The 12,064-nt window shown below is 48.2% G+C and overlaps 1 protein-coding gene across 1 annotated transcript; it reads left to right on the forward strand.

Moving 5' to 3' along the window:
* Nucleotides 1–271: 271 nt before the first annotated feature.
* On the forward strand, nt 272–7,356 carry TEKT3 (tektin 3). The gene is made up of 7 exons (XM_009815670.2): nt 272–850; nt 1,398–1,481; nt 3,050–3,120; nt 3,345–3,488; nt 4,760–4,982; nt 5,899–6,053; nt 7,140–7,356. Exons 1-7 carry the CDS (start codon nt 272–274, stop codon nt 7,354–7,356), a joined length of 1,473 nt encoding a protein of 490 aa, XP_009813972.2.
* Nucleotides 7,357–12,064: the final 4,708 nt, after the last annotated feature.

Below are 12,064 nucleotides of genomic sequence, written 5' to 3' on the forward strand. Positions count from 1 at the left end.
TTCTCTCTGCATTTCAAGACCCGACGCTAGATACTAACAACAAAGTCAAATCCTTACATATACAAATGCTTGGGATGCTGTCAGAAGGGATTTGCTTTTGAGAGTTTTAGGCCTGTACAGGCGATGTGTGGGTGCTGTGCGCATCGCTGTTTGTATTATAAGTTGCATGTGTTGCTGTAAGAAGTAACGCAAGTGCAGGAGCTTACTGAGTGAGGTTGTCTTCTTCTGTCTCCTTCGTGCAGGACACGTACCTGAATAGCAGCGTTCAAGAATGGAGCTGGTCGGCTCGCCCTTAAAAGCAATGTACACCCATCCAAAATCAACACCTTCCAAGTTTCTTCCTGCCATCAGCACCATGGCTTCAAGCTATAAGAACCGTTTTCCTTACAACCCCTTGCCTCAGAGCTTCAGCCTCCCCTGGATGCCCAGCGCCTACTATAAAACAGCTGCCATCAAACCAACTTTGGCTCCCTTTTCCAAAACCTCCCAGGGGTTAACATCCAGCCAGGTGCTTCCTTCTGTTTCCAACAGAACAACCCTTTTCAACCGGTACACTCCTGACGACTGGTACAGGTCCAACCTGACCAACTACAAAGAGTCAGAGACTTCCCGGCGCAATGCAGAGTGTCTGAGAGTCGATACCTCCCGCCTGATTCAGGATAAATATCAGCAGACAAAGAAAACACAAATACAAAGCACCAAAAACCTGGGAGAACGCGTCAATGATATTGAATTTTGGAAATCGGAGCTCTGCCGTGAGCTGGATGAGATGATCAGGGAGACCAACACTCTCAAAGACGTGAAGAAAAGACTGGAAAGAGCCTTGGATGAGTCGGAGGCCCCTCTCCAGGTAAGCATTCTGTCCAGTGGGCTGCAAGCTGTAGCCTACTGCTGAAACATCTGCAGCCATTCAAACGTCTAATTAATTTTCATTGCAACTCCGTAACATCTAGAAATTTTTATTAAGAGACCATTAGTTAAGTTAGCAATAAACAAATCCCTTGCCATCTGCTGCATCCCCTATCAGCACATGCTGAGCACATCAGAACAGTATTTGCTTAACCAAATATTTTTATAAGCGGTATATCTAAAATACTGGTTTGGGAGACAAAAGCCTGTGTCTTACTACGAGGCTCTGGCAAGGTCAGCATCAAGGCTGACACAGGTCCCTGCATTCAGCTGTGGTTGCACCAGGGACACGTGTGCTCCCTCGTGTTGATTTAATGCTGATGTTGCAGCTCAGCTGCTCATTGTCAGCTAAACCAGCTGCCCTGGGCACTTTTTTCCCATGTTGCTCTCTCTGTGCCTACCTATAATTTCTTTTCTTACATTACTTGAGATGGGGACCATCCCTGTAGGGAACCCTGCCGCCAGCAGTGATGGTATGTCCCCAACAGGTCGCTCAAGAGTGCTTGCTTCACCGGGAGAAGAGGATGGGCATCGACTTAGTCCATGACGACGTGGAGAAACAGCTCTTCACAGTAAGTTTGGGCAACACAGATCATGTGTTAAAGCTATTTTTACCTAAACTGCCCTAAACAGGTTTTGCAGCCCTGTTTCCTAACTGGCTCCTTAGTGCTGGTGAGGTGCTAAACTCTTCAAACCCCCAAAACCTGCTGGGCCGGGGGACGGCGTTCCCCCATGCGGCAGCATGCCCACGCAGTGGGGGTAAGACTTGCCCTGGCAGAGGAAGGAATAGCTGAAAATCAGCTCTGTGTTTCTGTAGCAAATCGGGGTCCTCTGTCCCTCTTCAAGCAGTTTGTGAGACTGTCCTGCCTTTCAGAGCCCTGCTGGAACAGGATCTATATGTATCTATATCACATACACATGATACAGCTATATATCTATATGACATACATATATATCACATACAGATATGGAGAGGGCAGCATGTTCTCGACAGCTTGTCTCATTTTCCCAACTATATTAGTTGATCTAATAAAAGATATTACATTTACCCTCAGCTTTGCTTTGTTCAGAGCAGCATGGCTGCAGTAGGACTGCCGCTCAGGCAATGTATTTTATAGAAATTACAAAAACGTGCACTCCTGCCTGCCTTTATATAGTCTGCTTTAAATTACGAATAAAAAGCAAACACGACGAGAGTTGGCACAGAAGATGGGATCCTAACACAGGACACAATGACATACAATCATGGCAAAGGCATCGTGAAACTGGGAAGGAAATCGCAGCCCCTGGGACTGTGAAGCCACTGCTCCATTAGAAGATTTTTTCTTATGAGTCAGGCCCTAAAAAATTAGAAGATTAGTTTAAAGGTCATGAGATTTCAGGAAAATAATCAGAGCCGGTATCTCCATAATGGCATTTTGGATTTTAAGTGTTTAGGACACATTTAGGCTGTGCTTTTCAGTTGGCTCCTGCCAACAGAAAGGCTCAAAAATTACTGGATTTGGAGCACTAATCACCTGCCTCCAGCAGCTGGGGCTTCACAAACACAACAGATTTGTGCTGCAGTCAAGCAAGCTGAGAGCAAGACATGCCTTCCTCCAGTGGAGCTGAATGTTTCTTAGAAATGACTGGGGATTTACACCAAAGTAAGGTTCATCTCCTCTTGTCCTGTATGGATTGGACATGTCCTCCTCTGGGGAGGAGAACATTTTGGGAGCAAAAAGGGCAGATGCTGATTTGGGGATGGGGGTGTGTAGCGCTGCTGGTCCAGGGAGCCACTGTGTCTGTTCATACCAAATCAGGATCTGTCCCTGTCCATGCAGTGGAACTAACCAGCACTTGACACTGATGTCAGGATGAAAAAATACTTATCAACCCACCCTGAAAGCGAATGCAAAGGCCATGGCTATGGCCACAGCACCCTTCTGTCCCCTCCCGGTCGCTGCGTGCAGGCTCAGCTGCACAAGTGAGTGAGCTGGGGTTGGGGGACACTTTCTCCACTCCCTGCCTGTTTGCTTTGGGCAGAAAGACAAGCAGGCAAGTTCTCGCTGTGTGCAAGGTTGGAGAGGTCCAAGGGGATGAGTGTGACCAGGACAACTGAGTGTGGACACTGATGGGGTCATGTTTTGCCTTTGCCCAGGAAGTCGATGTCATCAGGTCGTGCCAGGAGAGGATGCAGCAGTACCTGGACAAGGCGAAAGCCCAGCTCGTGTAAGGAGGAGCTCCTTATCTCATGCCCTAGGGCTGATGTGCATTTGCAGTTGTGATGTGAACCGCCACCTCTACCTACACCCCGCAGGTGTAAAACCCATGCAGGCTCCGTGGTGCTCATGGGAGGACAGAGCTGGCCGGGCAGGAGCTGCAGGGAAGCGGGGTGGGGAGGAATCCGTTCTGCCCATACATCCCCACCAACGGCTGTTGCTTGTGTGTTGAAGGTCCAATAGGGCGGCCCAGCACGAGCTGGAGAGGGACCTGGTTAACAAGCAGGCAGCCTACCGCATCGACGACAAGTGCCACCACCTGAGGAACACCTCCGACGGCATCAGCTACTACCAAGGGGTGGAGCGGGTCGATGCCACGTGAGTGCACGCCGGGCGGCACGTGAGCACCGAGCTGTCCCCGGGATGCACGGTGCCTCTCCCTGGCTGGGAGCTGGTTGTCCTCAGCCTTCTCTAAAGGCATGTGTCTCTGCATGGCACATCCATCCCGCCTGGAGACACCCACCTCAGAGGGGCTGTTTCTCTCCGCTCACCATAAAGGGAGCACAACTCTCTGCTTTCAGCTGGATGCCGAACATCCAGAGGGTGAAAGCGAGTCCCACCTAATTAAGCATTATATCAGAGTTCAGAGATCAGCCTGAAAATGAATTCAGTTCAGCACCTCTGCACAGCTCCTTAAGTTTATGCATGTTTTCAAAGATGTGTCAGTGCTTGCCTGAGTGCTCTTCATTGATGTAAAGTCTGGGGGGCTCACCCCAGCATGGAGAGGGCCTGGCAGGGAGCCAAAATGACACAGGAGATAAAGAAATAGAGAGCATGGTCCTGGGATAGAGTTCAGCTGCTTTTGGGTGCCAGGAATTCAGCTTTGGCTCTCCAGTAAATGAATGGTGACCTAAACCAGCACTCGCAGAGATATGCCCGAAGTGGCAAAGGGCTGAGGGAATAAATCTGCTCTTCACACAGAGGCATGTAGTTTATGGAGGGCCATAGATTGATTCAATTTCTCTAATATTTGAATAATTATTCACAGCAGAGCTCAGACGTATTTAGACAGGCAAATGAATCGCAAAGGATTGATGTTAAAATTCAGAGGGGGTAAAATGTGCCGAGGATCAGCATGTTTTAAATGGAGCTTATGTGGTATTTAAGTCTTTTGTTGACCTCGTTCTGGACTACTGCACAGGCGTGAACTTCATCCTGAATGCACACACAGGGAATCAAATGTTATCTAATGCTCGTTCAGTTTAGTATGAAACTGAGATAAGTTATGAGCAAAATTAATTGACTGCAATCTGTGCGTTGTCGTGAAGCTGTGAATCACTGGCACTTAAATGCCTCAAATGTGTAAATATGGGGTCTGATTAAAATCTCTATTTTTTTTCTGGGGAAATCTTTAGTTTGTCTGAGCTTTTATAAGTATCACAGTTGTCTTCATGAACACATCATCATTTGATAAGCATTATTGAACATATGGTGTCCAAATATTGCACTTTCATGTGGTTAGATTAAGAGCGTAGATTCCCGTTAAGGCTGTGCTTAATCCACACTGGTCTCTGGCAGGGTCCATGCCTGCCCACGTCCAGCTTCAGCAGCACGGGCTTACTGGGGGGCCTCTCCTTTCCCTCCCCCAGGATCTCGGCGCCAGCATCATGGGCCAAGTTCACGGACAACAACATCCTCCGCTCCCAGAGCGAACGGGCGGCCTCTGCCAAGCTGCGGAACAGCCTCGAGAACCTGCTGGTGGTGACGGCCAACGAGATGTGGCGCCAGTTCAACGGGGTGAACCTCGCCTTCACCAACCGCATCGCCGAGACAGCCGACGCCAAGAACAAGATTCGGACCCACCTGGCCAAGGTAGCCTGAACCCCTCCCTTTCGGTGTGACACCTCTGAAGCAGAACCCTTCACACAGACCCAGCCCAAGCAGAGGAACAGTTGCCACAAGAAGCCATTTATAGTATCCTTTTCTGTTTAAACTCAAAATACTGGGGACTTCCTTCTTGGAGCAGGATGAGTTGGCACTGTAATTTCACCTCGAGGGATACCGTATTTTGCTGGTGCATCCTAGCTGACAGCCTGGTAGCACAGGGATTTCCAGCAGAAAATGCCAATGCCGGTTGCATCTCCTGGTAGTTACTTCAGAAGCGCTGGCTGCCCTGCAGAAAGTGTTTGCTGGGCCTCTGCTGGGGTGCCTGCCAGGGGGGTTTGCAGGCTTGTTTCTCCTCCAAGGATGTGCTTTCAGTCTCAGTGCTCTGTGTTTGCTGCGCGGGTATCCGTGCATTTGCTCTGCCAAGCAGAGTAAGTGGAGCTCAGAGATGGGCACCTGGCCCGGACCGGTGGGTCTCATGGAAAGCTTCCTGAAACGTGCTCGATGCAGTATTGATTAACTGAGCAGAGACTGGGCTTGCAGCACTGCAGGCTGATGCCACGTCCTTAAATGAGGATCCATTACAAACCTTCCCTCTATTAGTTGCTATTGATGGATGATCAGTTCCTGAAAACAGTAGTTTTGGGAAGCTGGTAATTCCATAGATCCATCACTGCTCCAAAACCTCCTCTGATGTGACAGCAACAGCAAAGAGAGGCTTTTCCCCGAAGAGAAATCACTGCTGGATCTGTGCCTTGATATGCGGCAGAGTGACAGTGGTCTGAGCCCAGGGTGTGCTTATTGAACTTGTTTTCTTCTGCAGATGGACAGGAGAAAAGGGAAATGATGTGGTCACTTGAGAATATATTTTTTAATTTATCCATGTGTTTCTTTTTCACACCAGACACTGCAGGAAATCTTTCAGATTGAGATGAGCATAGAAACCATCCGAAAAGCCATTAGGGACAAAGGGCCTCCATTAAAAGTGGCTCAGACCCGGCTGGACGAGCGTACACGGAGACCAAACATGGAGCTGTGCCGGGACGGTGCCCAGCTCCGGTAAGGCAGGAGCGCAGGGTCGGCAGGATCCTTGAGGAGTCACTGGTGGTAGCACTCAGGAGCATCGCCGGATGACAAAATTAATCACCCTTTTTTTTTTTTTCTAAATAGTCCTTCCATAAGTGTACTGATACAATCAAAAGCGATGAGCAGGTGTCCCAGCCTTTGGGTGCTGGGAGAGCTCTGCACCCATGAAGGAGGCTGTATGCCATGGCTGGGTACAGCCTGATGCCACCCCATGAAGGGCTGGATTTTTCCCACTTGGGTAAACCTCACCTTCTCCTGCCTGCTTCCCGGCAGTTGGATGTGCTCAGTTTTGAAGGATAAGCCCTTTACTCTCCGACAGGCTTACGCTGAGAGCACTTAGCTCCTTCCTTTTGGGTAACTGCAAGAAAGGGTGCACCATATAGAAAAGCAGTAAGGGCTGTCCTTCCCTCCCCTGGCGACACTGGAAATCCTTTCAAGGACATAGTGGGCTCTTTGGGATTGCATCCCGAGGGGCTGCAGAGGAGCAGGCTACCCTGAGTGCCCAGCAGCACCCCATGTGAGGCACCCCGAACCTCTTGGGAGCCCTCTGGGCATGACTCCATGTGAAGCCTTTTAAAAGCAATTTAAACCCAGCCCCAGAGCCTGTTTAGCGTCTCACATGCCATTGTTTTTTCCATCCACTTGTTTCACGTTCACTTTTAGCCTCTCCCAGCCGTCCCGTTTTGCTGTGTGTGCATCCGTGGGTATGGGGAGGACCCCTGCACAGGGAAATCCAGGAGGGTGAACAAACAAACCCGCAAAACCAAACGGGAACTGGAAACCACAGCTGCTCAACCCTCTTCTTGGTGGCACGAGCTGCTTTGGGAGACGCGGCTGCGCGTTGCCAAAGCCTGAGAGCAGACTTAACCATGCCTCCCCACCGAGGTGCGGAGGAGTTCTGCCCTCAGCTTTCCCATGCATCTGCCAGAAACTGGGGGTCCAAGTTAGTCTGAGCACGCTGAAGGGGGAAATCCTGTGCCCAAGGGGCCCATCAGCAATGCCGTGCTAGAAACCACCCCCGTGATGGGACTGTTAAGGGGGTTTCTTGCTGTTTTCCAGCCTTGTCAACGAGGTCTATGAAATCGATCAGACAATCCAGAGCCTTCAGCAGCAGCTGAGGGACGCCGAGGACATGCTGCAAATGCTGGTTCGTACCAAGTCAGTCTTGGAGCATGACCTGGCCGTCAAAGCCAACTCACTCTTCATTGACCAGGAGAAGTGCATGGGGATGCGCAAGACCTTTCCCAGCACTGTGAGGATGGTGGGTTACGTTTAGGCTGGGTTCAGCCAAACTCACAGTGTCTGTTGCGGGAGATATTCCCAGTTTTGTTAGGATGCATTCCCAGTTTTGATAAGATGCTTTGAAAATACACGGTTAGTCTTTCACTTCCTGATGAAAGCCCTGACTAGAAAATAAATTATCATTTTGTGTGTTACGTGGTCTACCAGGAGTTTTTTTTTCTCTTTGTTTTTTCTCTTTCCATTGCTCTTTCACGGTGTGCCAGAGAGTAGCTGAAAATACCTCGTACGCAACTAAGAGTAAATCCACCCATGGGGATTCATTCGTACCCTTTTAATCTGTGATTTTAGGAGAAAAACTGTCGTGTCTTCCTCCTTTTGAGTCTGTCTGCTGTGGAAAAGCACAAGGGGAAGTAAAGTTAGTTGTCAGAGTAATGAGCTGTTGACATCCATAATGTATTTTTAACAGTGCAGCAGGAGAAATACAAACTATCCCGTAAAGCCTTGCAGTATGTTGTGTTCCTAAATGGAAAAACTTGCATTTTAAGCTGATTTCTAATGATCATTTTCTTGCTTTTGAAAAATTTTAAATTTCATCTAAAATGTCAGTGCTGGGGTCTTAAAACGAGGAAGTACTTTCGGCTAACTAATTGAAGAGAATGCTGTGGTTTTAGTTTTGGTGAATATGGATTTGTTCCTAATTTAACCTCTTGCATGTAGTTTGTTGGTGGAAGCACGAAAGCACTTTGAAGATAAAAAAACGAATTGGTCCTTGAGTCAGCCACCCTGCCTGCCATGGTACCTGCTCTCTTGCTGTAAATCAGACCTATTTTACCAGGTGTTTGAATTTTCAGAGGGGTAAGTCTTTAATCAGTCTGAGGTTCTTTGTGAACGTCACTTTGCAAATTGTCTCCTTAGACTCACGTGTCACTTAGACACTCTGGAATCTTTTAACCTAAGCAGAGTTGAGCTCAGCCTAAAGCCTGTAGGCACTAAGATCCCAAAGGAGCAGAAGGTCAAGTCCCTTCTCCTCCCTCGGGAACCCAGGGCATGGACCTCCTGGCCCAGCGTGGGGGCTCTCGGGAGCTGAGAGCATCTTTTCTTGTCTCGCATCCCCATATGACTCCATCTCACAGCACAGGTCCAGACAGACCTGCCTGCTCTCCCCGCTCTCCCAGGGGCAGCCCCCAAGAGCTGTAACCTGCACCGAGGTCCTGCCACAGCCTCAGCATCTTGGCAGGTTCTCTCTTCACAGCAGCAGCCCTAAACAGGAAGCAATTGTCTTTTTAACCTTTTTTTTTTTTTTTTTACTAGCACTTTTGTCTCATGGAGACTAAAAATAGGTTTCCTCTACTTTGTGTGTATCTTGGAGCCAGAGTCTGTCGGAGACATGTTGCGGATAGAGTGAGGGTGCACTTCACTTGTGAGAGAGAAGCAATGATATACTTCATTGATATAAAACAGTGAGTTAACAAAGTTCAATGGCAAATGTGACAGTGGTTTAACAAGATTCGATGGCAAGGTACACTTGATTATTTACTGCATAGAGGACAGAGTCAGACAAGACTGTGAGGGAGACCCTCCTGTTGAGTTGTGAGGTTCAGAGAGGACCCCCTTGCTTTCTAAACTGCTTCTCAGAGCGGAGTCTAGGTATGGCTGGATCCAGACTTAGTGCCAGACTTGGTCAATGGTTTATGTCTAAAGGATCATATATGTGCAATCAATCCTTTATATCACTTAGCTAAGGTTTCAAAGTTTAGCATGCTGTTAGTCACTTACTGAGAATCTGTTGCAGCAAGGAATCTCTCAACCTCGAGGAGTAACTTTGAGAGGCGTCCCCACCCAAGGGGAGATCCTGGCGTGCAGCCCACTGTCTTTTCAGGAGAGCTCAAAGGGCTCTTGGGCTGCTCACTAGTTAAGATGATTGACTCATAGCCATATTCGCATACCGACCACAGATTTTACATTGACCAGCACTGTGGTGAGGTGGGCGCGTTGCTCAAGTTAGCCCTTGGCTATTGTGGTGTTCCCTGTCTCCCCCAAATCCGCTTAGGGCGGGTGCAGCCATCACGACCACCACTGTGGTTATTGCTTGATAAAGGTCAGGCTGGGGGGGGGGGGAGCACACCATCACAAGACAGCAGCCACCCCTTTTAAAGAGAAGATACAACCTTAAACAGGAAAAACTGTCCAGCTCATCACGCCTTCCCTTTCTCCACGTGCCTCCCTCCCCAAAATAAGCCGATGACATGCTGAATTCATAGGGACTTCTAGTTTTTGTTAGCATCCTCGGTAGCCTTTGTGCTGCTTTGTGCTGTTACTCTCCCTGTGTCCCTTTACTGAAGGCTTTCACAAACCCTGGTGATTTTGGCTCCTCTGCTGTTTTGAAGCCCCGCTCCAGATGGCTGGTTTTCAGGCAGAGCTGCCTGTTTTCTTTTTTGAGAAATGGGCTCCGTGAATTTGACCCCAGCTGAGCACTGGGAAGTGGAGGCACCCGCAGTCCCTTTCTGAAAGGCTCAAGCTTTTAAGTAACTTGAGTGAAGTTCTGGCATCAGCGACAGCTTCACATTCATTTCACTTCCACCTTCATTTCTGAATCACATAAAAAAAATACCTGAGCTCTGTTTTACTATGAGGGCACACCGATAACAGTCAGCACCCAAAGTCTCCTATTTTCTCCAATTTTGCTTTCAGAGCACCCCAAACACTCATCTTTCCCACTAGCCCAACTCCTTTAAGGCTTTGTCCTAACTGACAGCATTTATGTGGTGACGCAATTATCCGACTATAAATTTTATCTTGCTGTCCTACCCTCTCGATGCTTCTTTACACAATACTGGCAATGCATTTCTTTCCCCATTTGAGCCATGACCAGAGGAATTTCAGTTGCAGCTTCTCTAATTTCTTTCACAAATACTTTCTGCTTTCCTGCAGCAGATTTCCCAGACATTAGAGAATTCCCAGGTCCCTTTGGGGTTTCATTCTCTCCATGCCAGTTTTCCGTAAGTCGACAATATTGATGTTACTTCTTCTGGTAGCTGACACTCTAAAATCCCCCCCAAGCACTTTGATTGTCTAATCCTGCATGTGCTTCAGTTTGAGTCTTTTTTCCCCCTCTCACAGTGGGTCCTACGCACGTCCCATGACGGGAGCCAGCCCTGCTGCAAAACTCCTGTAAAATGGGTCTGTAGGGAAGAGGGTTTGGGGTGAAATTCCAATAGAAACGTGGCTTGTGGCAGGGTCTCCTGCACAGGGATGGATTTGCCTCCCATGACTGAGCTGCTGGTGAGTAAAGTTGCTGGGTTTGCTCATTGCAGGGTTGTTTTTGGCGTTGCAGCTGAGCAGTCTCTATCTTTGATGTATACCAGGTGCATTAAACAACTGTCCTGCCTTCCTGCTTCTCCCGTGCGAGATGCCTTTGCTTTCGTACTGTTAAATGATTTGCTTTCATAGATTACTCCTAAATGGTATCCCCATCTGCCTCGGCTGCCTTTCTGCACTGATGTGATATTTCCTTTCTTTAAATGCCTTCAGTCTGAAGAACAACGTGCCTGCTTTTATTGCTCTTTATTGCTGGCTTTATCAGCCAAGTTGCTAAGAAAGTTAGTTTGTGGAAATTCCTTTGCGCCTCACAGCCATATTCCCACCCTCCTGCATCATTCCAATAAACCCTGCAGAGCCGGGTTTGTAAACTAATTGTTTACTGACTGGAGGAAAGAAAATAAATTAACAAAACCAGGACAGCGTTGCTTCGTGCAAGCTAAGCTTCGTGTCAGTGCGGGATCCAGTTGAACAGTCAAGGCCAGTCTATCGAGAAGCTATTCAGACAGGAGACTTGGGTGTTTTTGTTGTCTAAGAAAAATTGAATGTCCTGGAGGAGTCTGATATGAATTTGGGTGAAATGAAAGCTTGCCAAAAACCATGTTAACAGTATATTGCATAACTAATGCAGATTATTATGCTCAAGGGAGAGAGAATTCCCAAAACAGTAACAACAGTCAGAAAAAAACCCAAACTCATTGCTATTATGAAAAAAAAAGGGGGGGGGGGGGAACTTTGGCAAAATGCTAAGGAAAATTAGGGCAGCGTAGGATCATAGGAATGGCTGTTCTGGCTCAGACCAAAGTCCAGTGAGCCCCAGATTCGGCCTGTGACAGAGCCAACAGAAGATGCTTAGATAAAAGCACCAGAACAAGGCAAGCACCCTGTGATACTTTCCCAGTTTACTTTCCCAGCTTCCAGCAATTAGTATCTCAAGGACTTCCTGAGCTGACAGGGCTGTCCTTGAATTTAATATCCCCCGATGGATTTGTTTCACATGATCTCGTTCCAGTTGTTCTTTGAGCCCGTGCAGACTTGCAGCATCCGCTGTGTCCCTCAGCAGGGAGCTGCAGGGGACAGAGCATCACCATGCTCAGAGCATCGGCAGCCACTCTTGGGACCCTGGAGGAGACTGAAAAAGGGGCCACACCTGGGACTGCTGAAGCCAAAAGTCTAAAACTCGATAGCTTCGGCAAAAAGGTAGCTCAAAGCTGGTTTAGATCTGGATCCTTTGTAGGTTCAACACAGGAGCTCGCAGAGGGTTGGCTCCTGTTACATGTCCATGTCAGTGTGCGGGACATGAGCACGGATCACAATTTCTGAAAGTATCTGAGTATGTCCTGACACAGAGTCACATCCCAGCTGGTTTTTTTGGCTTTTGGAATCAGTGGGTAAATTTTGGTTGCATTGAAGCTGGTGGGATT

This window comes from Gavia stellata, chromosome 22, assembly GCF_030936135.1.
Source record: "Gavia stellata isolate bGavSte3 chromosome 22, bGavSte3.hap2, whole genome shotgun sequence".
Lineage (NCBI taxonomy): Eukaryota > Metazoa > Chordata > Aves > Gaviiformes > Gaviidae > Gavia > Gavia stellata.

Coding starts and splice junctions, on each gene's coding strand:
- TEKT3 (XM_009815670.2), top strand. CDS start 272: ATGGAGCTGGTCGGCTCGCCCTTAAAAGCAATGTACACCCATCCAAAA. Junction 851..1,397: donor AGTCGGAGGCCCCTCTCCAG/GTAAGCATTCTG, acceptor TGTCCCCAACAG/GTCGCTCAAGAGTGCTTGCT. Junction 3,489..4,759: donor GTGGAGCGGGTCGATGCCAC/GTGAGTGCACGC, acceptor TCCCTCCCCCAG/GATCTCGGCGCCAGCATCAT.